Raw genomic sequence first — 27,749 nt, forward strand, 5'->3', positions numbered from 1 at the left:
ACAACACTGAGTGCACTAGCTGAGATTGCTACTTGGGTCTGTGGCAGTGACTTCATCCTAGGTTGGTGGCTCATGCAGTCTGGCCTACAGTACAGTTATTAATTTACACTTTACTTCCTCTCACCTCACTTTTTTTTTACTCCCCCTCTCACCCCTCTGAGTAAAGTAAAGTATATCTGGATATGCATAACATTTTTTTTCCCCTTCTCTCCCAAATCCACACAAAATAACTAATTTTCACTTAACAGAATATCATCAAGAAGTATCTCCACCAGTCCGCATATCAACAGCGGCAGGGCATGTCAGGATATGACCCTCAAGCCAGAGCTGCTCCCATTTCCAGTTAGTCATTGACTTTATTAGGCATTTGTCCCTTCTATACAGATCCTGTTCACCTGGAAGAGCTAATCGCCTGATATTTAAACTGAGAGCAGGCTGAGGTATATACTGCTACTCAATTCCAGGTTCAGAGATGATGACACCCCTTTTGAGTTAGATCTTAACGGACATGCATTGTCAACAGTTGTGGGAAGAGATGCACACAACAGCATTTCTGATGGTTATTTTTCACACCATCTTCGGATGCTACAAAAAGCTGACTGGCTGAGACTAGTTCCAAGTAAGGCTATCTCAGTAAGATACCAAGAAGTCTGATTAAAAGTGAACTGCCTTGGTTTAATGAAATAGGAGTGCTGTGCTGGAATAACTTGCAGGTTGAGGGCTGTGTGGCCCACAACGCTATTTCCTTCATGACCAGGCCTATCTGTCTGAGCAGAAGCGGTGGAAACAGAAACCAGCCATCAGCTGTTATTAACATCTGGGACCTCTTAGTCCGGTGGAACACTACCTCACCTTGCTAGAACCTGAAGGCATGTAAACATTATCATGTGGTCAGTGATATAAAAGTTGCTGACAGATCACAGGTACTTGATCTAGTCTATTACCTAAAGAAAATAATCGAGCAGTGTAGAATTTGTACTATGCTTGGGATTTAATAGGAAAATAATGGCATAAAAAAAAAATCTGAGCACTGGCTTACTCATATTGCATTCACATAGCTTTCGCAGCTGCTATGTTCATAATCAGACCTCCTGTGAAACATGGGGTGCAGAACTGCACAAGAATTACATCATTTCCAAAGTTTTTCAAGTGTTTTTGGAGCCACAATAGTTGCAGTTAGTGGCTATTTATGAATAGCCTCTGGGATACATTAGGTCACTGGGATTAAATGCACATCCTTAGTCCTGTGTGAAGGTAGATTTTGGAAAAGTTGAGCAGATCAGGTGCCATGCACACTGAGAGACCTGGTAGAAAGTTTGAAACTGATAGCAACACTTTGAAGTATGCGTGGAAGCAAGCAAGGGTATGGAATAGGCAGAAAAAATTATGTCGTCCACCTCACCATGCATAGGAGACTGAGAACAATGGGAGCTTAAAAAGGAGACCAAGAAAATCATCTGAAAACTTTAATAATACTATGATCCATGCAGGAATATCATTTGGGAAAAATAAGGTCCATAAACCATCTACCAGTTCAGAACTGAGCATTGCTGAACCTTTAATATGTAATAAATATGACACAATTTGGCAATTGGTGGCAGCAGCAGAGTTCATGTGATTTCTGAAATAACAGATATCCAATTTAAAAACAAAGTTACTGTGAAAAAGGACACTTTTACAAGCAGACAGCTGTAGAACTGGTGAAAGCATGCCTCCCAAGAAAACATACCAGGGAGAAAGGATAAAGTGTGTTTAGTTTACAATCCATTCAACAGCATAGAGACAGAAAGTCATATTGAGAGGCCCAGTATGCAGCATCCTACAGTACAAGGAACTTAAGTAGTCACATATACTCATGGAAGTATGACTGGATCATGCAAATACTATTCACACACACAAAAAAGAAACTGGAAATAGTGGACAAAAGGAAAACTTCAAGATAGGCCCACAAGCTGGGGGTGAAATAATCATAGCAACTAAAGACAAATATTGGATTGCCCAATACGTTGTATCATAGGCCTACATAAACTGATACAGAAAATCCATGGGAACAGATATTACAGAGCTCAAAACATTAAATCAGGTAAAACTGGGAGGGCCTTTTGTGCCTGAGCTAAAAATGCAAGCTCAGAATACTAATGAACAAACAATGCAAAACTATCACGTAAACACAGAAAGATTTAGGTGGGAAGGGACCTTTGGGTCTCTACTCCAATCCCCTGCTTACAGCAAGGCTAACTTGAAAGCCAGGTTGGGTTGCTCAGGGCCTTGTCTATTAAAAGCAAAATGCAAGAGGATAACACGACTCCTCATCATCATCTGTTCAAAGCTGATGCAATTATACTTGAAAGCAAAATAAATAACTTTTTATACTGTTATTTTACAAGCTGCCAAGAAGCAGTACTACTATGCCCAGTAACTGAGTTTGTTCATGATAGCATTTGAGAAGTCCTTTTTGCACAGTTTCAGTGATTTTTGAAATCAGTTCAAGTAGCCAGGCTGTTTTTGCAGCATGGGGACCCTTAAAGAAATGTCAGAGCAAGTAAATTCTGGACTCCTCACACCTTCAAAGTGATCACCATTAGCTCTGTAATATACATTGAAAGACAGGAATCTACCACTAGTACTGTAATACACCTCCCCATGCCCAACTGATATTGCTATCTCAAAAGTTCAGAGACAAAAAATTTATCAAGGAATTTGTTAGATGATGGGGTGGTGGTAAGGAAGATAAGAAAGTGATTATAGGAACTACAATCTGCCTTTGTAACAGCCTAGTTTCCAATAGTAGCCTAAAATGAATTAAACACTTTCTAAACAGCTATTACAAAGCAAGCTATCACAAATCTTTTAGCAAACAAACTTCTACAGACACTTTACTTAAGTTCAGACACTTTCACTTGAAGACTACCTTTAAGCTTAGGCAAGATTTTGCTGCCAGTTAATGTACTCTAGGATCCAGAAAAATGACCCATGCTGTCCAAAACTGCCTGGTATACAGCTCAGTGTTCTTAGGCTGAGCATGTGTCAACAGAAGCATTGTCTATACTGGATACAGACCAAGTCTGACCATGAAACAATCACACATGGCAAGCCACCTCATCCACTGTCAGTGGCTAAAAGTGAGGAGAAAACAAAGGTGTAATTCTGCTTCCACAGAATTACCCAACCTCTTCTGAGCTATGCCTCGGAGACCTTGTCCATATAAAGCATGAAAATTCCTCACAGCAAATTCCTCCTCTGTTTGATAAGCATATTGACACAAATCCAGCTCACAGATGGGAGATCTCTGGCATTCTGATGTTAGGTACAAGTAGCAGTGTTACATGAAATATACCCTTCAACTCTGTATGCAATACAGCTCAGATGTTTCCAGCCTGTTACTAATCAAGCTAGTCAGACTATTCAGTATTAATCTTAGCTCTTTTGTGTCAAAAGATGTTCTGAATTAACCTCAGTTCTCTTTCAAACGTATTTACTTCTTCATTTTGGAAGAATGGTTTCAGAAACAGTTGTTCAAAGTTCTGATTCCAAGAGAATCGCCCATTGTTCCCTTTTTGCTTGTGGCAATTTGTCGGCCTTCCACCTAACAGTTATTGGGAAAGGACGTAATTAGACAAATCCCTGCAAAAGAGTTGCTCATCAGAAGTCAATGAATCTATTCTTCATCCTCTGTTAGTTTATCAGTCATCAGTATCCTGATCTATTAGTTTAGATTGCTCTCAGGCCGTGTTTTCCAGCATCTTCTACAATTCCCAGTTACAGCTACTATATTTTAAATATATGCATTTTAAAAAGCAGATGTAGCACAAGCAGAAGGGTATGCCAACTCCTAGCACTGCTGTGGACCTACTGTGCAAAAATCAGATGTTCTGTAACAAAGGTTTTGTCTTCTTTCTATCAGATTATTTTTAGAATGCACTTTTCAGTGGTTTTTTCCAACCTCTTCAAGAGGCAGACTTCATCCTGACCATGCCTGGAGCCCAGTATTGGGTTAAAATTACCACACATGGGTGGTAACATGTGTGACAACATGGGGACAACAAAGGGAACAATGGGCAAAACATGATCTACATGTATGTCTCACTAGGGCACCTGTTTTGAGTAGGGTATAATAATAATAATAACCAAAACAGCTGTACTAATGAAACAAATGCAGTTATGCCAGTACAGGACTGTCTGGCTCCAGTTCACCCAGCAAGTCTACCAGGAGTAGGAGGAGGCTGGGGTGAATTTAAACCAGCCACAGTGCATTACAGAGGAAAGTTACGAAAATGAGTTAGGAACAGGCTGAACCCAGGTCTACTTTATAAGCAGCAAGGGTAAAGACTCTTTCTCCATAGGAGAACTTGGGGCTTGCTAGAATGGTAAGAGCATGGATGAGGAACTGGAACTATGTATTAACATACATCCTTCTAACTACTGTAGTGTAGTCCCTGAATTCCCTTTTCTTTGTGCCTTCCTTCCACCACTCCTACAGTCCTGCTGTTACAAAGGAAACCATCTCCAATAACGTAGCTTGTGACGCTAGAGGGACTTGATGATCAACTGTACTTGATGCAAAATAGCTGTACTTGCACAAAAATAGCTGAGAGCTCAGCTGTCTTTTTGGGTCCAATTTTGCAGTGGTTTCAGGAGTAGGTTTTGAAGCACTTCCATCAACTCAATTCTACAGGGAAATGGCCTCTCTCATTATCAGCAGCGATAATGCTGATAAAGGGCCAAACACAGTATTAGGGCTGGGTGTAAAGTCCTAGAACCTTGCAGCCCACCCAGTAGGCCAGATTGCTGCCCCATGAGTTAACAGTTATTTCTTCAGTCAGCTGCTGATTTAAAAAATTTGTAACTGAGTCATTCAGTTTAGTACTCAAGAGAAAAAAAGACAGAACAACCTTAAACAGACAAAGATTCTAAATTCTTAAGAGACTTGGAGACAGAAGTACTTCTGCCATGGCTATTTGCCCAGAAAAGGAGACATAAGATGCATTTGCAACATGTTAGGATGGAAAAACTGGGTGATGATTTGATTTTTTTCCTTTTTCTCCATTAAGTTTTATTACTTCATGGAAACAATATATTTCAAGGACATGTTTATTCACTGAGAGCTACTGGAAGCCAATTGGCATCAGAAGAGCTACTGGAAGTCAATGAGGCATCAGTCCTCAAACAGCTGGCTAGTGGGTGAGGCTGCAGAGGTGAAGGGGCTGCAAGGGAGAGAGACTTACAAAGCATACAATGTCCAGGAGAGGGTGGAGCTGCAGAAGCCCGATTTTGGGAGGCAGGCTGAAATTTCAACTTGGATTATGCTTTTCCATCATTTAGTACTCCCAGTGGCTCCCCTTCCTTGAACATGTGTACTCACCCCTACTTCTGGAGGGTCTGGAAGCCAGCCCAGTTCACCCTGCGCAGTGCTTGTGTCGAGTAGATCCACTGAACACCAGAAGAAGGGGGGGAAAAAAAAATCAGTGACCCGACTCATATGGCCTGTGAACTGGCTTCATCCTCCTTTTGTCACAGAAGGCAAAGCCTGCACTTCCCCTCTTAGCCCCACATCCTTTGTGACTTTTTACCTTCAAAAAGCATGGCTAGAGGAAGGATGGGAAGATACAAGAAAGTGCAGCTAGTCAGGAGTTAAAAGATTTTCTTCATATATGAGACGCCCCTCCCCTTCCACCCGCCTCTCAAGTAATACCCACACACATCCAAAAAATGCAACCCTGACAAATTTTTCCACTTCCTAAAGCTGCCCCAAAATGGGAGTAGGAGGCTGAAGCCTATTGAAATGGGAACCCAGCATCAGCAGCTGAACACATCTTTCCTTGGAAGAGGAAGGCAGCAGACAAAATGGATGAAGAGGCAGGCGAGCAAATAAATTACCAACACAAAAGATCAATCAGTGTCACCCAGAGGTACTATTCAGTGCTTGAAACACTGTGGGAAAGTACAGAGGCAGTGTGACCTTGTAGAAGGGACTTTCCACTGCCCCAGTACCCAAAAGCCATGAGATGCATCAAACTGCTGAGCCCTCTACCTCTGACCCAGGCTGTCCACCATCTCTGATGGTGGCCTAGAAATCGTTTCACTCTCTTCCCCCCCCTCACGACTGTTTTAGCCATGACAGTAAGACAATAACGGCTCCCAGGCATAGCATTGCCACCTCTGGCAGAATTGCACTGCATGGCTGTGTTGTTAAGCCTTGGCTCCTGGAGTCATGTGACAAAAGGAGAAAATCAGCAGTATGTTCATTGTTAGCCCTCAAAGAAATTTGAAAATGTGATCAGAGTTTGTCCTCAAGTCTTGATCTGAAGAGAAATTAAAAATTTATCACTTTGTAGGCAAACAGGGAGAAGGGAGAGGAGTTGGAGTAAGTCATACTGCTGGATGTGCAGCTTCGTGCCTGCCTTTGGGTCTGCCGGTGCTGCCAGAACAGACTACTGGTTTTGGTGCACCTATCGCAGCCTCAGCTTGGGAACATAGGAAACAGGAAAAATTCCTTGGATTCCCTTTTAGATTCCTGTGGGTGTATTCAGAGGGGTTATTTCTAAACATCTCAGAAAAGAATTTGGGGGTGAAAGGTAGGAGGGGGGAAATATTTAAATGGCATTTAAATAACTAGATTTCCTCCCCCTCATCTGACTGCTTTACAAATACTGCCTGCCAACTACAAGTAATAGAGTGTAAAGTGCAGATCAGCAAGAGTCCTGTGGAATGAGGAAGCAGGCTGTGGGCCCAGAATCAGAGATAAGAGGGATTGCACTGCCGTTCTCACCTCTGAAACACCCTTTCAGGATTGGGAGAAGGGAAAAGCAGGAATCCAGGTTTTGCAAGTTCGCGCGTTCACAGCATGGTCATGTGGCAAAAACCTTCCTAGCTACAGTCTCCCTGTCCAGACAAGGCTCCTCACTCACTTCCTTTCGGCTCTCAATCTCTCTATTTGAGATACTGTTCTTGAGTTGTTGGCTCCAAAAACTCTTAGGGTGAGGTAGCCTGTCCTTCCAGAACCGTCACCCAGATAATATCTATCCCACGCACTTCAGGCCTGAAGCAGTGATGTGGAAGTGAGAGGGGCTGCATAGCAAGTTCTAGCAGAGCAAGGGAAAAGGAACTCAGAAGCTGCTGGGACGGGAACCTGGCACAGCCCGTGTGGTATGCCGCTGCACCGCCTGCAGCGGCTCCTTCAGCTGTGGAGTGCCCACTGGAAGGGGGCGAAGTCCATTCTCAAGAAGTACCTCTCAAAGTGAAACCCACAACAGGGATTCTCCAAGGAAAGGAAGAATGAATCAGCAAGACTACAAGAACACAGGGAATATGAATACTCTGGGGCTACCAGCTCTTTGGTCCACAGCCTCACTGCTAGGAATCTCACGTGGCTGTCCAGCCACATGGGAGGAGGTCTCCCCAAAAAGAAGAAAGACTTCAGATAAGAGAGGACGCCAGGGAAATGAGCTGTTCCCAGATAGACACGTTAAGGAAGAGTGGATCACAGACACAGCCCAAATGAGATGGTTCAGATAGGGGAGAAGCTGGCAGAGACGTCCCTGAGTGTTACTGCCAACTACTGGTCACACACTTACGGAAACCAGAAGCTGTGTGGCACTACCTCATATTACTTCTCACCTAGGCTGGCCTTCTCCACAATGTCTGCTAGCTGCATCCATGTAGCTGGATCCTTAATACAAACGTGCTTGTCAAGAACTTTAAAAGAGCACTCAGCGCTCGCAAGAGTCTGAGATGAGTCCGTGGCTGAACTGCCAGTTATGACTAAGTCCTCTCGATCGAGAGCCTGGAGCAGCAAAGGAGAGGGCTGTCCTTGGGATGGAAAAGCCCCAACACCTCTCACTGTGCAAAACAGAGACTAGAAGTCTCTGGCAGGAATTAACTGCACGAAGAGGTAGGGAACAGAACAGAGATTTACTCTTTCTCACCTCTCTATTAAAATTCCCATTCCCCAGATGTTTCATAACCACTGTGCAACTGCCAAGATGGAAGAAAAAAAGATCACTACATCTAATAAAAGGGACTAAGTGGAACAGAGAAGGGAAGCAAGGGATTCTTAAGAGAAGAGGTGGAAGAGGAAATTGTAAAGCCCAGCTCTACCTTCCAACACTGAGGTAGGTGAAAGAGACTGTCTCACCTTTCAAGCTCCAAAAAAATGACTGTCCCCAGCTTACAAGGGTTAACTCCCAAGAGGGCTTCCTGAGGAAACTGCGGGGGTGTTGGCAGGGGGGTGGGAGAAACTTTCTGAGTTTGTGTTTAAACTTGTTATCTGCAACGCTGTGTTTAAGGCAAACAGAGGCAGAATTCTCTTGGATCACTGGATATGCCGAGGCATTTGTGCTTCAACTGGGAGGGGGTGGAGGGGGGGGAACATACCTGGGCTCAGTTCACTGAGCCACCAAGAGTTGGATGGGGTTTGATCCTGGCCCTCGTCCCCCCACACCCACCTGCCCTCCCCAGACACCCCAGTCCCTCTCCAGTCCCTCTGGGCAGGCTGTGGTGTCCCTGGGGCCCTCCGTGTGTTGGCCAGGCCCTGTTCCCTGCCCCTTAGAGAGGTCCCTCTCTGCCTGCCTGCCCAAGCCCAAACCTCCAGGCAGAGGGACCAGCAGGTCCCACGCTTACCTTCTTTCCCAGGCACCTCGGGAGGAAGGAGAGCCCAGAAGAGAAGGAGCCGGAGGGAGAGCTTGATCCTGCTGCTCCAGGTCATCAGCTCCATGCTGGCTGGAGAGGGGGGGCTGGCTCCCAGCCCCTGCCTGCTCTCCCGGCTCAGGCCTCCGAGCCTTGGCTCCTGCTCGCAGTGCATGAACCTCTCCCGCAGCCTCCTGACTGGAGCGCACACATTGCACAACCTCCCTGCCTGGCCCACAGTTATGATGAAAGATCAAGGCAAGTGGGTGGAGAAGCCTTACTGCCTTTACCTGTTTTAAAGGGGCTGGTCACAGACTTCCCATCTGGCAGGCAAATAAACCCACCTTAAAGGCAGCCACCTTTTTCCTGGGAGCCTCCCTCCACCTTTGCTCCAGTCCCGTAAGAAGCTCCCGATTGCCACCTCCTGGGCAGCCCTCGCCACCGTCCCCGCTCTTGCTCCGCTGCCGCCGCCGCCGCCGCCGTCCCCGGGCGGCTCTGCGGGGGCTGCCCCGGGGGCGCTCGGCGGGGCGCCTGGCCAGGGCTGGGCCCCGCCTCTGCCCCCGGCCCCCCCACGAGGCGCACTTGTAACCTGACTTTCTTTTAGAGAGAAAAACAGCCCGGGCGCTGCGTTAGAGGCTGCTCGGTCCACTTCTCTCGGTGATAATGTGGCTAAAACCACTGAGCCATCCTTGCAGTAGGTATTTAGGAAATCCATCTGCACGCAGTGGCAGCGGCCCATTTTGTTCCCCAAGCTGTGACAGCATGTCACAGAGGGGTAGCCATGCCATTTTATCTGGCAGAATTACTGTTTGTCTTTTAGTAAGCTCCTCAGCATCATTGGAAGGTGCCTGCTTTTCAATAAAAACATCACGGGAGAGGAACTGAGCCAGAAGGATTCTCTCTCTATGTAGGAAGACCTCATGGGACTTTTTAGTTTCCTTCCTGAGGGACATGAATATGAAACAATGTGCTTTTGTTGTATCTCTTCTGCCATTCATCAAGGATGTTACTCCCACCCATACATAGCTATTACACCCCTCCCCGTAAAATACAGATGGCAGTATTCCTCCACTTGCTGTGAGGCTGCATTCTTCCCATTGTCTTCCTCCTCCTCCCCAAGGAAGGCTAAAGAAAGGACTTTGTCAGGTTGCCTAGAGAAGCTGGGGGATCTCCACCCTTGGAGATGTTCCAGACTCACCAGGACACAGCCGTGAGCAACTTTCCTACCTCTGGAGTCAGCCCTGCTGTGAGTAGGGGTTGGGGCTACGGACTTCCTGAGGTCCTTTGCATCTAAATGTTTCAGTGAGTTCCGTGATTCTGTAACCATACATCTTGGAAAACCAAAATCTATCCCAAGAAGTTTGAACACAGGCAAGAGAAATTTGAGAACAAATGGCTAAAATACTAAGCTTTAAATTTTACATAGCACATGAAGTAAAATATCAGTACAAATAATTCAAATGTTAATGTTATTCAGAATACTTATATTTTAAATTTATTCCAGTTTCATCCTGTCTAAAGTGCTCTTTCTCAGTCTATGGTGCTAAGTCTCAAATTTTTATGCCGACCTTTCTCCCACATTTGAATGACTCCCATTGCAGCACCGGAATAAGGTTTCCTTGTCTACATCCCATACCTTGAGTTTGCACTAGTGGAATGTATCCATTTCAGTCTTCATTTGTACAGTACTGTGCCTTCTTCAGTCTATGATGTAGCAGTGGAGCAGATGGACCCATGGCTAACTTCTCCTTTGTGACAGGACAACATAGGCCAGGCCTACATAGACATGAGATGGGAAAGAACCATTTGCAACTGGAGGGTAAGGCTCTAGGGCAGCTCAGGAGCTCATATCCTTCCTAAGGCAAAAAAAATCAGTGTTGCAGCCTGTCCTGGTTTCAGCTGGGATAGAGTTAATTTTCTTCCTAGTAGCTGGTACAGTGCTGTGTTTTGGATTTAGGATGAGAATAATGTTGATAACACACTGTTGTTTTAGTTGTTGCTAAGTAGTGCTTACACTAGTCAAGGACTTTTCAGCTTCCCATGCTCTACCGACTGAGGCGGCTTGGAGGTGCACAAGAAGCTGGGAGGGGGCACAGCCAGGGCAGCTGACCCAAACTGGCCAAAGGGATGTTCCATACCATATGACATCATGCTGAGTATATAAACTGGAGGAAAGCTGGCTGGGGGGCGGTGACCACTGCTCGGGGACTGGCTGGGCATCGGTCGGCAGGTGGTGAGCAACCGCATCATGCATCACTTGCTTTGTAGATATTATTATTATTATTATTATTATTATTATTACTACTACTATTACTATTTTACTTGATTTTATTTCAATTATTCAACTGTTTGTATCTCAACCCATGAGTTTTCTCACTTTTACCCTTCCCATTCTCTCCCCCATCCCACCAGGGGGGAGTGAGCGAGCAGCTGTGTGGTGCTCAGTTGCTGGCTGGGGTTAAACCACGATGCAGCCTTACATTCAGTTCCTCGGGGCTACCCAAGTTTGCATCTGTAGAATCTTAGAAGTGCCAAAGGTCCGGGGTGAAGAACCTGGGGATGCTCTGTCTCTGTTTCATTAGTGGGCAGATACTCAGGACATTTGATCTAAGCTATTTGGAATAGGCAGGAACAGATTTACTAGGGCTTTTTGGAGAAGATGGCCTAAAAAAGATTTACTTTCTTTTTCTGCCCCTTGTTGGTGTTGGCTGATGGGGGTCAGAAATTGGGGTATTCCAGATGACAGTGGTCAGAAATCATATGTACTGCTTTGTTATTTCGTAGATTGGAGTTCACCTACTGTAGCTCCCAGTCAGAATGTGTACAATAGTAGTCAAACAAAATACAATCTAATGTTACAGCAAGATCAAGATCTGCAGCAAATCTATAAACAAGTGGAAGCATAAGAAAGTAGAAACCCCAAATGCCTGGAACTTTACTGATATCTGTAAAAGCTCTGCTGCATTGCTTTGCCATGTGTCCTCTGCACCGAAATGCAGATCCAAAGGGAAGAAGAGGGAATCTACACAGAAGTTGTACCCAGTACAGTGGAGTACTACATGTGAATTATTCATACAACTCTGCAGAGTATTTCATTGACAGGATCCTTTTGCTTGTGCATCACAGGGTTGGATTTTGTCTTTGTAAACTGTTGGACAAAACTAATTCCCTGAGTGTCTAGTGAAAAAAAAAAAATCTGAAATAACTTAATTTTAAAAAATATTTACCTTTACAATCATATTCTATGATTCTGTGATTTACACCTCCACAACTTTTTCACTGTCGTGGCTTCCCAGTGAGCTTCCCATCTCTGGCATGCTTTTTGATGGTAAGAAGATAACTGCATCTTTTAAACTTACTCTCAGCGTGTCTTTGGGTTGAATCTCATCCTGTGTTTCTAGTCCCTCTGAGTATTTCTGAATCACAGGGCGTATTGTTTCCTTCCATTTCCCAGTATCCTGTTTTGTGTATCACTGAGATTAGGTAACTAGCTGGAAAGTATCACTACACAACACACCTGGGCTTTCCTCCTACAGGTATGTGGGCTTGTGGTGAGGGAAGTGAGGAGGAAGGGTATGCACCAGGTCTTGTCTTGATGTACTGTTGGGACAGTCAAAGGGCACTTCCAAGACTGAGTTGGGATGTGCTTCTTTTGAACCGCAGTTCAGACAGAACTCTTTCATATGTTTCTTATAAACTGTTTACTGTGTTTGCTGCTCCTCACATTTTAGAAAGAGCTATGAGTTTCACCATTATGCTGTTAAATGTCCTTCTAGATTATAATGAAACTGAACCTAAAAACAATCTCTGGAGTTCCTCACTTTATATTACTTCCCAAACTATGAAAGCATCCCTTTGGTTTTGATAACTTGAATCTATGCATCTTGAACTGGCTTTCAGTAAGGTGTTGTAGTAACATAGATGGATAGGGCTCCCAGGGACCCCAATCACAATCTGCAACAAGCCCCACTTCAGTCTAAAGGAGGAACTTGCCCTTGTTCTGTGGCCTCTGATTCACTCCTTTTATGCACTATCTCTACAACTTTAAGAAAAATATATGACAGCTCTGTAGAGCATAGGGGACGCTCTGTTTTGATGTTTCATTCCCTGTAGAGAATTCATGCGCTCTCTCTTATTCTCACCTCCATGACCACAGTTTAATATTCTAGCATTTTCTTTTTTTATCTTGGAAAGTTTTCTGGCTCTTCTCCACCAGCAATTATCTTAGAATATTTCAAACTGACTTCAGACAGTCTTTCTGCAGAAAATAGACTCCTACCATCTAGTGGTTTAAGCTGTTAAATTAGTTTTGTGCATGGACTTTTTTCATTCAGAAACTCAGACTTTATTTTAAACAGATATTTTAAACTCCTACAAAGAAGCGCAAGTGACTCCTGCTGATCACAAAGTGGTCACCCCTAGCTTAGGATCTTGGGGACTTGACTGCACAAGTAGTCAAGCTGGTTATCTTTCTCCCGTGAGAATAACAAGGGCAAGGGAACGAATAAAGCTGATAAAGACAGGGGGTAGATCTGGGTTTTCACTTTTATTGCTCATCCCAGTAGAAGCAGGGGACACTCCCTCACTCTTCCTCACATATCCGGAGAGGAACACCCTTGGAGATGTACAGAATTTGCCTGAACAAGTCTCTGAGCAACCTGACACAGCTTTGGCGTTAACCCTGCTGTGAGTAGATATTTGGGCTAAAGACCTCCAGTAGTCCTTTCCCACCTTAATCTTTTTCTGATTCTGTTCATCACTAGTAGATGAATAATCATGTCTTCTTGCCATCAGGAATGTAGACAGCTCCTTACTTGGGCTCCAATCAAAACGGGAGGGCAGCTTCCCATATGTATTCTCCACCTAATGGAGATGACATACCAGTGGGAAGGACTAAACATGGACTAGAAGTCCAGTATCCCTGCATAAAACTCCACTTACTTGTTCATCAGCAACGTAGTCATAGGTGTTTCTCTATCTACTGATGCCCTGGCTGGACCTCTAATTAGGCACAGTAGTGTACTTCCACTGTTGGCTGAACTGCAGGCTTTCTGGCTTTTGTCTCTTGACAAGCTATCCTGTGCATGGTCTGTCATGCTCTTACTGGGCTTGCGAAACAGGAGTAAATTAAATTATCGTACCATCCTGAAAATGAGGAGGAGGACCTTTCTTTTCCCCAGAAATTACCTGAGAAAATTCTCTTGCCTTCATACCCCAGTTCTGCTCCCCCTGGTGGTCCGGTGGATGTGGAGCCCAAGAGGTCCTGGCTGCCTGAAGGTGCAGAGAGCAGTCCACCCCACCCATCAGGACCGCAGTGGTTTAAGGGTGATGCAATCAGTTTTGTCTGGTGATGGCTGGGATTTTGTTTCTTTCCAAGTTAACACTTTTGGTCAACAGTGAAGCCATGAGAGACCAAGGGACCTATTGCAAAAAGAAAAAAAAAATCTAAGCAAAACAGGACTTCACTTACATTAAGATGCGACATTTTGGATAGACAAGTGGAAAGCAATGCAAACCCAGCCATAATGTAATCTGATTCATATTCCCATTCATAAAACTGCCCTAAGTGGTACAAGTCTGGGTCACAAGACTTAGTTACTTTCCAATAGATATTATAGCACATTATATACTTATAAATCCAAAAAGTGCAGTTCTACACTTACCACTCCTCTTCAAGAGCACATGCTTCCTGGGCACATTTGAGGATATTTATTTATCTTGGTGGCATTAACTTTTTACTTTTTTATTACTTCTATTACTGACCTCAGGGAAAAAAGAGAAAAAAAAAAAAAAAGCAGAATTCAATTTCTCCTTGAGCATTACTAACACAACAGCATATGTACGATAAACATAAAGTTTGACTCAGAGAAATTTGATTTCTAGTAGAGATGCTCATGACTTCTTCAACTAAGTTGTAGAAAAATAGGATTATAATATTTTTAGCAATTGAATCACAGCTCAAAATACAGCAGTAGTAGTCTCTGCATGACAAGTACATACGGCTCTGTAATTTGTAATTTGTTCATATTTTCTAGCTGTTCTTTCCCACTCTTGGATTAATTATGCTTAAGTGTGAAAATACCTCACCAACATTGAAAAAAATCATTAGCATTAATAACATGCAGTAAGCAGCCATATCACTAGTCACTTTGATAGTGTGATTTTAAGTTTCTTTTTTCTACACTGACGGCTGAATGTGTGAGTTAATCGATCTTATAATTTCTGGGGTTTTTAATAGAAATTTTAAAGCTTTTATGTCTGTTTCAAATCTGCAGTTACTTTTATGGTCCTCTTCTTGACAAATTAGAGTTGCCTCCACAATCTAAACACAATAAGCTTGCCTTTATTTCTTGCTGTTGTAGCTTAATCTTGGTGTTGTAGTGTTGCTATCCTGTGCAGAAATGAAATAGTTGCCGCTGGTCACTGCGTTAACAACCTATGTTCATCCTGAGTGGTTTCAATGTTGACATCAAGAGAAAATATTAGATATTTGAAACAGACATCTTGCTGTCTTGCAGGTGGAAAGAGGGCGTTGATTGTGGTAACATCTTCTCAACTCACTGTCAACTCTATTCCCAGTTCAGCTTCCCACTTGATTTTTGAAACTTGAACTCTTAATTAAAACAAAACATGAAAACTAAAATGAATGCTGAGAGCAACTGTAGACCAAAACCACAATAAAACGCGACACAGATTTTAGGAGGCCTGATATTCAGCAGTGACTAGGCTAGAGGCCATATGCTGCTGAGCCGTCTGGTCTTCCCTCAGTTTTACATACCAATTTGTAGAACCAGACGGTCTCATATCTTTGCACTTATGCGGGTAAAGCCAAGGGTACGCACTGGGTGGGTATTGACCTTCCCATTCTCACTTTTTCCTGGACTTGTCTAGAAAATAACTGAGCACGGCAGGATCTTTAGAGCCAAGAGCTTTAGGTTAGGGATACAATACTGGAATTATTAATAGCACCTTCAGCCAGCTTTTTGATGTGGAGATGATTGCAGGGTGAAGTGAAACTGACTCTGAAACCAACCAGCTGGCATGGAGCTTCACCTCATTCCTCAACTCCACTTTGGTCTCCTGATTATTTCTTGTCCTACGTCCCTGGTTGCTTCCTGAGGCAGTCCATTAAAGGGGACTTAAGGCCTGTGCAACAACCCAGTTGGAAAATAAAAAGCTTTTAAAGTCTAGAAATTTTTTATTCTGGAGGGGAAGGGCAGAATATTTAAGCATATTTGTTCCCCATTAACCTGTTTATAGGGGTGTGGACTTTATTTTTTTATATAGGATCCTATCAGATTTTATATGCTGGGTAAGTAACTTCATATAATGGCACAAAACAATCTCAGGAAGGATTCATCTCCCTTCTTCTGTAAATCTTCTATCTATAAATATCTGCAAGAGAAACTCCTATGGCATTCTAGTTTTTATCATAGAAAAGTCAATATGGCTATTGCCCTTGGCATGCTGAATAATAAATATATGGAAAATAGGGGCCTTTTCTCAATAAAGCAAATCACCATCTTTGACAGCTTTTCACACTCATGATATTAAAGTCCGCTTTCTAAGTTTAATACTATCCACACATCCATTTTCACTGGCTACAACTCCATTGTTGTAAATAGCTGTATTAATTACACCTTGATGCTTTCCTTCTGCTTCAGATCAAAGGACAAAAGAAGCTATTTGGGTAAATACAGGATTATCTGCAGGTTTTCTAAGCTTTTAAAGAATCCAAAAGAAGGGAGGCTGGTGGACTCACTTTCCATGTAAGCCAAAATGGATAGACTGTGATAACGTGCCTTTGTCAAGAGGGGTTGAATACATTGAAATTTCTTCCATGTTCTTAAAATTTGACTTCTGTCAGAATTTCAACTTCCCTAACCCATAACAGAAACACATCCCCATAGTAAACTTTTTGTATTTAGACTCCTAAAAAGTAAGGAAATATTTTTGATGCAAGTGCATTTAATTCTTTTAGGAGGTTGATGATTTATAGGAACAATTTTTAGGAAATGTCTTACCTGGATTGCCAGCAAAACATGACAGTGTGCAAAGAAAATGAGCTTTCACTGGTTTCTCTACACTGAAAAGGAGATTTCACTGGTACCCTACCAGTATCAGTGGTACTGGTAGGTAGCACCCAAGATACCTCCTTGAAATACCTCCTTGAGTGAACGTACCTCTTTGAATGGTATGTACCATTCAAGGTACTGGACCTTGAGTACCCTGAATGTTACTCAACGTCTCTGCCATCATCTTCCAAACCCTCTTCATTTTTGAGCACATGGACAGCACTGATGAGATCTTACAGGCCTTACAGGTTGAACTCTTAGAGATTGAGCTCAACCACTGATGAGAGCTGTGTTCTCATCCAGTGCCTTGCGCAGGGCAGCCTTGACAAAATTAATTGCAAGGATGAATACTGTGGTTTTATGGCTGTGTAAACCATGAAGGGATTCTTAGAGATGTCTTAGCTGGTTGTGCTGAAAAACCTCATGACACCTGTGTTTGCCAGATCTCAGACCTCTGCAAATTTGGGGATGTAGGCATTCTTCTTCCAAGAAAGGACAGGACCATTTGTGGAATGCAGGTCCCCAACCTTACTCATACACTGGGGGGTCTTGAGACCCTACCTAACCCAGACAGTTATGATGCCCATGGAAAGATCTTTGCCCTATCTATCTTTGGTTGGAGGTGGAATATGCAGTTGTCTAACTCTGCACCGCCTGGCTGGATTCTGCTGTTCCCTGTGAAGTTCTGAAAAGGACTTAGAAATTCTCGTATTTTTTCTGTGCTCATGCCCTACGTGAGGGATGTTGCTGTCTTACTTCACTTGGGCATTCTCCAGCTCTCAACATACAGCATACTGAGTCAACAGGACTGAAACAGCCACTTGTAAAAGGAGGTGGTGGAAAAGGGACTTCAGGCAGCTCCTGGCAATTGAAAGATAACATTTAAAAAGAAAGTGGTTCTGACATCTCATATACATTGTTGCTGCTCTTACACCGTAAGCTTCCCCTTCCCACTCTCATCCCTGAGTCCTCTCTACAGATCTATACAGCAAAGCCCTGCACTCAACACAGCTGGGCATAGGAGAGGGACTGTGGGTGCTGTGAATGGGTGTGGGAATACTGATGGGGATAGGATGGGGGATAATCTTGGGCTCTGGGATATCTCCTCACTCCATTCATCTGCAAGGACATTGGGTGGAGACAGTGTCTTCACAGAAAGCCTCCATTGCTTGTTGTGCTTCCCACATGTATTTCAGAACTAAAGAGCTGGGAGTCTAGCCTGGCTGCTGTTTCAGTCATGTCATCCGTCCCAAAGGCATCATCCATCTCCTTGCAGTGAGGACAGGTCTGCCGAGGTGGCCCCAGTCAGCAATTGTTCATGAGGAACATCTCTAGTTCAGGACACAGCCCTGCTATCTTCTCACAGCTAGCAGCAGATGATAGTTATATCTCTGCTATCCCAGGCCCACAGCTGCCAGAAACACGTGGGGGCCTCTACCAAGGTTCTGATCAGTATTTTAAACCTCAGTGTCTTTCTGTCCCTTAGTTTTATTGCCAGGTATTTGAGCATATCAATACCTCCCAGAAATCTCTGCTTTAAAATCCTGCTAGTCTCAGAAGGGACCTCTGGAGGTCTCTAGTCCAGCCCGCTGCTTGCAGCAGGATTAACTTCAAAGCTTGATTTGACTTGACAGGATTTGGAATTGATGCTTCAGTTTTGTCCTGTGGTCATTACAGTTATTTACTGTCTTTAAATCCTTTAATAGTATTTGATTCAAAGTACTTCTCTAATGTACTTCTGAAGTACTTCTCTATTAGTAAGTAATGTGCTTTTATTGAGACCCTCCCCTTCTTATTTTTGGAAGACCTGGCAGGTGATTAAAATGTTCACTACAACTTTGATCATTTTAAATAATGCAGCTAAACCTTTGCTCACAGCAGTAATTAAGTATTCATTGACATGAGAGCCAATATTCTGTGTTAATGTTTTAGCCTGGCTAGACTGTCAACTTGAAGACAGCTTTTAATGTGAGTTTTAAATTCCACATTTCTCTTTTGTCAGATGGCTCCAAGTTAACTTCCTCAGTTACAGTGCCAATTTTTTACATTAGTCAAATCCACTTACCATTATTTTTAATGATTGTAGCCCAGAGAAAGCAAATAACACTCTGCTCTCTCAATCTGCCAAGGGAGAGAGCTGAGGGCAGCTGAGGTGCTGACATTCCTTTGGATTAGACAGAGAAACAGAAGCAAGCCTTTTATTTTTTTCTCAACAATTTGATATGTAAGAGGTGGGTTCTGAATCATAGGGTCTGTTTGCGGCTTTAAAGAGCCATGGGGAAGGGAACTATTAAATAAAATAATGAAGTTGCTTCTTTCCCCCCTGTTCCTCTCCAAAACTGATCTTCCCTAATTTGTCTGAATCATCCTGTTCCGCCTACATGTAGGAAACACACAAAATAACACTGCTTTGCACCTTTCAGACTCTTGTGTCTGCTGCAGTCCAGCATGTGCTGTAACTCTCACTGGTTTTGCTAAAGAAATTACAGTAAATGTAGCAGTGGTATTATTAATCTTAAAATTATACATTTCAACACTCCTCAGGTATCCTTATTTATATGATACAGTCGTTCCTGATAAAAGTCATATGATAAGACCAGTATCTTAGCCTTTATGTTGCCATAGGAACAATCTAAACCTAAAGCATCTCCCTATAAAAGGAAAGATTGCTTCCTGCAAAACAGGCATAGGAAAGTGATACTCTTGTCAAATTGATGGCACTTTCATTTTCATTATCTAGAGTAATTCAAAGTAAGATGAGTTTACATTCATGATCTTTCCACTTTTGATGGGATGCTGGAGTGCGGCCTTCTACTAAATTTGGAGAAAACCACAGCTTAATTTCCATTTCTTTCTAGGCATGGGCTTTCTTCTTCTAACCTTCCAATAACCCTCTTTAGATTTTTTGTGCTGAAAAACTTACCAGTCTAAAATTTTTTATTGACTTCCCAGTTTCCAGTTTCTACTTTCATGTTGATAGAAAAATAACAAAACCAATACAGCAGCTTTAAATCTTTTTGTGTTGATCTTTTGATTGTGCTGAGATGACCATGAATCTAAGCATGAGTATGTATGTGATCGCAGAAGTGAGACCACAAACTGATCAAAGCTCTTCTTCCTCACAAGTCATTAAAGCATATCCATTTAGGTAAAGTGTTACATTAGAGACCTTTTTTGTTTTTTTTTTTTAGCAGAGATGTCATTTTGTCATAAATGTATTGATGCATGTTGAATTCTGCCTGGATTTTTGCCATAGTGAAATCTATGGAGAATCTGGTCCTACCATGGTTATGGGGCTGTTTTCCAACAAGCACACATTTGTTCTACTAAAATTTACCACACACACACATCACAGCTCTGATAGTATCCCAGTTCAGCTGAGCTATTTTCTTCCTCCTCAACATTTTCATGATGACCCCTCTGATTTCCTCGTTCCTCAGGCTATAAATGAGGGGATACAGTAATGGAGTAATGTTGGTGTAGACCAGAGACACCATCTTGTCCCGAGCTGGCGAGTAACTGGACTTAGGACGAATGTACATGAAGGTGGCACATCCATAGTGTAGCAAGGTGATGGACAAGTGTGAAATGCAAGTGAAAAAGGCCTTGCCCCTTCCTGCAGAGGAGGTGACACGTAGCAAAGCAGCAGCAATGCAAACATACGAGGTCAGGATTAGGAGGAAGGGGAGCAGCAGGAGGAGCACACTGGCAGCCAGCAAGGGCAGCTCAGGGGTGTAACTCTGTGTACAGGCCAGGTGCAGCACAGCAGGGACATCACAGAAGAAGTGGTTGATATGATGCGACTGGCAGAAAGGTAAGCGGAAAACAGCCACCGTCAACCCCAGAGCAACAGCAAAGCCTCCCAGGCAGCATGCCACAGCCAGCCTGAGGCAGAGCCCCTCACTCATCACAGCTACGTAGTGAAGTGGCTGACAGATGGCAACGTAACGGTCGTACGACATGGCTACCAGGAGGAAGCATTCAGCCCCACCGAGTGTCACAAAAAGGTGCATCTGTGCAGCACAGCCTATGAAAGAAATGGTGCTGCCATCCACCACTATCAGGCTGAGGAGTGCCTTAGGGACAATGACTAAAGTACAGCAGAGCTCGATGACAGAGAGCTGACAGAGGAAGAAAAGCATGGGAGGACGGGAAGGCTCCATAGCCACCGCCATGAAGATCATCACATTCCCTGCCAATGTGACCAAATGGACAATGAGAAAGATAAAGAAGAGGAGGACCCGCAGACAGAGCAGCTCGGAGAAGCCAAGCAGGAGGAACTCCATGGTTTCACCAGTGCTCTTATTGTCCCTCTCCGTGCAGCTTTCACATGGTATCTACAGGGAGAGAAACAGAAGGGAGACAGTTGAATTTGACCTGATGCCTGGCAATCAATTCCATATGGGAAATACTGTTGCAGTACTGTAGAACCAGTGTAGTAAAGCTCATGGTGGGGGGAGGAAGGTGATTTCATTTAAAAACAAAACTGATTTCACTCAGTCACATTCAACACACTCTCAGACCCATATTCTCACAACCACCAAGGTTCTTGTGCCCAAATGATCTGCCTAGGATTCTTTGCCATGACATTGATGACAAGGAATGTCAGCTGTTGGATCTTCATCACCTCTTCTGTGTTGTTCTTAGGTTGGTGACCATGTGCAGGTTTTGAACATGCATTAGGTACCCTTTAGGAGTTGACACTGTCTCTCCATCCTGTCCTGCTTTTGAGAGTCATCATTGGACTCTCCCTCCTGATCTGAGCGTCCTAAGAAGCTGCAGATGGATGTGTTGGGATCTTGATGACCATTGACACCTAAGTCTTGCAGACATTCTGCTACTGCTCCTTCTGGTGCTTCCACTCCCAGGCAGACCCATTCATTCTCTATTCACACCAATACTGCAGTTCTCTACATCTGTGCCAGAGATGTACAAGGACAACCTGACAGTGAGCTGGAGCTTCTGCTCTACAATCTGACTCCAATTAATGGGAATTTGAGGTGTTTGCTGACTGGCTTCTCCCTTCCCCACAATGGATCTGCCTCAAAGTTCATATGGAAACGGGATTTCAAATGGAAGGGGTCAGTGATTAGACATGAAGATTCAAAAATTAGAGCTGACATTTTGGCTGCTTACATCTTTATGCCTGGCTCAGCCCTATGGCATCAGAGTTGAAGTAAACAAACTTCCAAACTCAAAACCAAAGCTGTCCATGGCAACGTACTCTGTATAACAATTTTTTAAAGAAAATACAAAGCTAATATCTTGGACTTAGGGAGACTGAGATCTTGCTTGTCACAGGAAGAATGGAAAGTTCCTAGGAATGTGGAGTGATGCAAAGCTGTTTAAGTTGTAAAGATCTAGAAAAGATAAGGATGTAGAGAGCCGTATAATAATAAATTACATATACTGGTCTCAGGTGAACAGTGCTCATTGCTCATGTGTTCCTCATGTAATGCAATATTTACTACAAGGAATAATTCCAATCCTTTCTACACTTTACTGTAAACCAGGAATAAAAGCAGAGATTCCTTGAAGACTTCTGCTCACATAAAAAAACCAGCAATATTTAAGTATGAAAGAAGTTGGAAAATTGCATTAAATATTCCAATGCCATAAGAGAAAATAGAAGGAATGGGAAAGTGATGGAATATATTAGTGGAGACAGGGATTTTCCTGGAAAGAAGACATCTCAAAAAAGCTCCAGAAAGAAATAATCAATAAAGTTGAGAATTTGAATCTGATAAGCGTACATGCCTTTGCCTTTATTTTTGCCACTGCAATCTCTGGAACATGCTGCCCCAAGGTTTCCTTGTGATCATGTATCTCAGCAGGATTCAAAACATCTGAGGACTCAGGAGAATAATGAAAACATCCACAATATATTACCTCAGGTGCAAAACTAGGAATTAAATCTTTGTGCTTCAGAGCATAAGTCAGCAAAATTACTAAGTTAGGAAGAAACTTTACCGTAAGCTCCAAGACAAAAAAATGGACAGTCAGTGAAGACTGAGAAGGAGCTCTTTAGAGAATGTAGAGGGAGCAGTGATCCTCCAAAAGCAGGTAACTCAACAAGGACTACTGCTAGACACAGTTCCCATTGGTTATAAAGCCATGGCTAACTCCTACATCCACCTTTCGCTGCTCCAGGACCTCCCCGACAGCTATTCTAAACAGTCTGGCTATATAGCTTTCTTGACGCTGTATGCAAGTAGTAGGTCTTCACAGAAAACAGGAGTAATTAGTTGATACGTGATCTCCAGACTGCGGACTCAATCACCGGGGACCAGCTGGGGCTCCCCTTACTCCAAGTACTGAGACTTTAAGAGGACTCTACAAAACACAGCAAAGCTAAAGAGTGGGGAAGAAACAGGGGTTTCCCTTCCTTTCATTTGGAGCTGATCATTTCAGTGACAACATACCATCTCTGGCTTAGAAGATAATAGAGACTTCTTCCTCTTGATGATGTGCGCGGTTCAGTCTGGGCTGAGATTCTGTTTCTTGCTCAATCTGGGGTCCCTCTGGCTGTGAGCGTCCCTAGGGCCAATGTTTTCCTTCAGCATTTCATAATCATCCTCTCTTCTCTTCTGCAGGACCGAGTTCCTTATATACAATATGACGTAGAGGTCTTTCCTCTTCCCTGCTGCCTCTGCCCTCCCTGCATGAATGACAGGCAGTTCCATTCCTCCCAAGAAAAGGGGGTTTGCAGTTTTTCTGTAAATCAAGCAATAGGATGTAATTGCACCTTTAGAGGAGGGCGGTGTTGTAACACCCTCCTAGAGGGCTCTTGCTCCTTTCGCTGAAGCAGTTGAAAGGAGCTGACTATTCAATTGGGCTGGTTTGTACCAGAAATGGCAACGATGTAGTTAACAGAATGCATTGCTGCTCTTCTTAAATAAAAATAAATCTGTGGGTCTTTAAGTAAGTGCCCTGGTTTCGGCTGGGATAGAGTTCATTTTCTTCCCAGTAGCTGGTACAGTGCTGGGTTTTGGATTTAGGATGAGAATAATATTGATAACACACTGATGTTTTAGTTGTTGTTAAGTAGTGCTTACGCTAGTCAAGGACTTTTCAACTTCTCGTGCCCTGCCAGTGAGAAGCTGGGAGGGGGCACAGCCAGGACAGCTGACCCAAACTGGCCAAAGGGATGTTCCATACCATGTGACGTCATGCTCAGTATATAAACTGGGGGGAGCTGGCCGGGGGGTGGTGACCGCTGCTCGGGAACTGGCTGGGCATCGGTCGGCGGGTGGTGAGCAATTGCATTGTGCATCACTTGCTTTGCATATTCTTTTATCGTTGTTATTATTATTGTTGTTGTTGTTGTTGTTGTTATTTTCCTTTCATTTTCTGTCCTCTTAAACTGTCCTTATCTCAACCCACAAATTTTACTTTTTTTTTCCGATTCTCTCCCCCATCCCACTGGGGGTGAGGGGAGTGAGCGAACGGCTGTGTGGTGTTTAGCTGCCTGCCGGGTTAAACCACAACAGTTAGTTTAAACCAAACTCACACTTAAAGGCAAAGCAAAACAGATATAAAAACTTTAAACCCATCTGTAGAACTGTGTGTGGAGTTTTCACCAGTTCAGATAATCCATTATTTCTTACTGACTCAGATGAAATCACTGTTCAGCAGTGGATAGGACTGAGATTATTCGGGTCCAATTTATTTTTATTAGTATTGTTATAGTCATTCCTGGCCACTTACACTGAAATCATTAAAGAGATCTGTAGGCTTATGTAAGTAGAAAAGAGAGGTAAAGATTTTTGACTGCTAAAATGGAACTGCTTTCCACTAACCCAACTTGGCAGAAACATGTAAATATGGTACCTTAAGATTTTTCCAGGACATGGTTTAGAGGAAGTCTACCTTTCAAAATATTCTTCTGTAATATTTTATGTATACGGCGTAGTCATTTTGGGACAAAACTACCCCATGCATCAGTAGGGGACTAATTGCGTTGGGAGCAGCTCTGCAGAAAAGAACGTGGGCTTCCAGTGGACAGCAAGATGAACGTGAGCCAGGAAGAGGCAACGAAGACCAACCGCATACCGGGCTGCAGTAGTAAGAATGTGGCCAGCAGGTGAAGGGAAGTGATTATTCCCCTTTATCTGGCACACATGAAGCCACATTTGGAACACTGTGTCCACTGTTGCAGTCCCCCATACCAAAGAAGACAACAAGCTCAAGTGGGGCACATGATGTACAAGGAGAGGCTGAGAGAGTTAGGTTTTTTCAGCCTGGCAAAGAGGAGGCCAAAGGGGGATCCAACTGATGACTTCAGCTAGCTATTGGGGGGCTACAGAGACAACAGAGCCAGAGTCCTCTCAGAGGGGCACAGTGAAACAGTCACAACATTTGCATCAAAGAAAATTCTGATTTGCCATAAAGAAAAAAACGCTTCTTCTCACAAGGGTGGTTCAGCACCGGAACAGGTGTCCTGAGAGGCTGGGAGGTCTTCCTCCTTGGAGATGTGCAAATGTTGCCTGATCAAGGCCTGATCTAGCCCTGGAGCTAGCTGTGCTGGGAGCAGGGTGTTGGACTAGAGACCTCCAGAGGTCCCCTCCCATCTAAATCTTTCTTTGAGCCTATGATTCTGTTCAGCCTTCATCAGATATCCAGTATGGACAGGAGCAGAATTGTGTGTGTACCTGAGGAGCTTTGCTGTCACAAACTGAAATACTTGTGGAGTTTCGGCTCCTCCAAGGCCACTACTTGGGATTCTGTAGTGTCACAATTTTGAAATTAAGCAGAACTTAAATGCCAAAGTCGTATTTAAGTGTTTTTCCTCCTTTTAAAACCTGTCATGTAACTCTTGGAATTAAAGCTATGACAGTGGGGTCTATCTTCTTTAGTCTCTCAATTCACTTCTTTAATTTGCAACTTTTAAAACTTTTTTTTTTATTTCAAATTTTTTCCCTTCACTTTTTTTGTTTAAGACGCTGCAAACAATTCAGGGCACAGAATGCCTTTAAAGCATTTACAAAACTGAATTCTGAATCTGGCTGGAATTTCTAGATGCTGTTGTATAATAATGAATGAATGAATGAACAGCCTTGAAGTCTCTCTCCGTAGCATGTTGTCTCTGCAGCTGTAACAGGAGTAAAATCAAGGAGCCGGTTATTTTATAGTTCCATCTAGCAAATTGGGTGGATTATAAGGGGAAGTAAATCTTTACAGTGAAGAGTCTGTTTTAGTTCAAATGCTTTGTGGAGTAAAATTGCTCCCTCTAGCAAATTCTGTGAGAATTTCAGAACACCAACTGATTAGCTCATGTATAGTTTCTCTTTGTGTTATTAAATAAAATTCAGGGGCTTAGGTGCCATTTCTTCCTTTAATTTATATTTATTCTCTTCTCTAACCCAAACCACAGGAGAAAATCTGCTACCTCAGTAACAATGCAAAAATAATTACAAGGAACTATTTTGACAAGTCTGTTCCAACTCTCTCATCTTCCGATGGTCCTTTGCTGCTGCTGGACTGGAGGTGAACCTAGGTGAGTCAGCACGTACCCAGTAACCAATACCACCCAGTCAGCAGTAATATGCACTAATTTTTTTTAGCATAGTGCCCAGCCTTGCACTGAAATAAGTAAGGCAAATTATTGTTTCAGTTTGTGTGTATGTAGATAAGCTCTCATTTATTAACACGCAACTTACCCCTCCCCGCAACGTTTCAACACACGCCTACACATTACCTCCAAAACATGGCTCACCGAACAGGGGCACATTAGCTGGAGTGAGGTATGCATCCCAGTGCCAGAACACACAGCAACAAGACAAACAAAGAGCAGGAGAGGATAAGAATATGCATGTCAAAGTGACTCCGTACTTCCTCCTCTAGCCCACGCCTTTCAGATTCCCAGCATTTTCATTGCATCAGCTTGCAGCCAAATTCATAATAGATTAATAAAAGCTGCACGTTAGCATCAGTGTTTGCATGTCTTGAGTCTACAATGTGTTAGAGAGATGTACCTTCTTCCTTGCTGCAGAGTTCAGCCCTGCTCTCCTCCCCCACACTCTGTGTGATATTTTTTCGGTACACGCCTGCAAGGCTTTGGGACTGGCCTGCCTTAGCCCGAATTTGTATAAAGAGTTTCTTGGAATCCATCTACGGTTAATGAATCACATCATATCAGTTTCTATCAGCAATTGCAACATACTTCAGAGGATGTTCCCCTCGGTTTTCAGAAAAAGGACCAGCGCTGGGCTTGCCTATCCACACCTGTGAATCGCCAGCCTGCTCCAAAGAAGGCAAGAGAAACAATAAAGCTGCCTGGGAAGCGTTACTGGGAAGCTCAGCGTAATCTGGAGCAATATGGACAAAAAGGGAAATGGCTGAGACACATACCAGGAAGCCTGGAGGAGAGGGACGGCCGGTCCCAGTGACAGCCAAGGAAACGGCGCTCTCAGCCCAGACATCCCTGCGGCTCTGACATGACGGAGAGACGCAAAACTTTTCAGCAGGCCGACAATAATGTTCGAGCAACATGAAGTAACTAGCCAGTAGTAAAAGAGAATAAAGAGAATAAGAAAGAGTGCAGATCTTCTTTGTATGCAAAAGCATGCTGATATTGATCCTCTAGGGGTATCATACAGCTGTAGAAAGCAAAGATTTTGGCTTTAGCAGCTTCATTTATGTTCTGCTGCAGGTATGTTCACAAGCAGAAGCTACTTTGTTATTCAGAAACATTATGGTGACTTATCTGATTAGAGAAATTAAGGCAGTATTAAGGTAGATTGCTTGAATTTTATTTGGTGATTAATGAAAACTAAGATTCACTCTAATGAAAATGTCACAGTGGCAATGTGAAAATAAATGTTAATATAATTTGAGAAAGTGCATTTGTGACTCCAGTAAGACTGAATTGTGATCAGGATGTAGCTGGGCCAGGGGCTGGAAATGGCAGCATCTTGAAGAGACTTTTTAACAGGTACTGGATCCCTGTTCTGTAGTCAACAGGAGTCAAGAAATGCTGCCTCCCACAGAGGCAAGACACTGACACAATTGTGCATAGCCTTTAGGAGAAGCAGTGCTTCCTTATGCCTG

At 43.3% G+C, this 27,749-nt stretch overlaps 2 protein-coding genes across 4 annotated transcripts in view; both read right to left on the reverse strand.

The window, feature by feature from the left end:
• EPHA1 (EPH receptor A1) overlaps positions 1 to 8,802 on the reverse strand; it is a 35,394-nt gene extending 26,592 nt beyond the window's left edge. For 2 of the 3 annotated variants that reach the window (XM_076346831.1, XM_076346848.1), the window contains exons 1-2: positions 8,620 to 8,802; positions 5,363 to 5,430 (exon numbers count right to left, since the gene is read on the reverse strand). In XM_076346831.1, coding sequence (XP_076202946.1) covers positions 5,363 to 5,430; positions 8,620 to 8,800 — 249 coding nt within the window. In that variant the 5' untranslated portion in view covers positions 8,801 to 8,802. The remainder of the gene's footprint in view (positions 1 to 5,362; positions 5,431 to 8,619) is intronic. The other variant, XM_076346840.1, reaches the window with a different exon arrangement.
• An 11,224-nt stretch (positions 8,803 to 20,026) lies between these two features.
• The window catches only part of LOC143158657 (olfactory receptor 10AC1-like), a 33,397-nt gene continuing 25,674 nt past the window's right edge, over positions 20,027 to 27,749 (reverse strand). The window contains exon 2 of the mRNA XM_076334904.1: positions 20,027 to 21,037. Within this exon, the coding sequence (XP_076191019.1) occupies positions 20,027 to 21,037 (1,011 nt within the window). The remainder of the gene's footprint in view (positions 21,038 to 27,749) is intronic.

Source organism: Aptenodytes patagonicus, chromosome 1, assembly GCF_965638725.1.
Source record: "Aptenodytes patagonicus chromosome 1, bAptPat1.pri.cur, whole genome shotgun sequence".
NCBI lineage: Eukaryota > Metazoa > Chordata > Aves > Sphenisciformes > Spheniscidae > Aptenodytes > Aptenodytes patagonicus.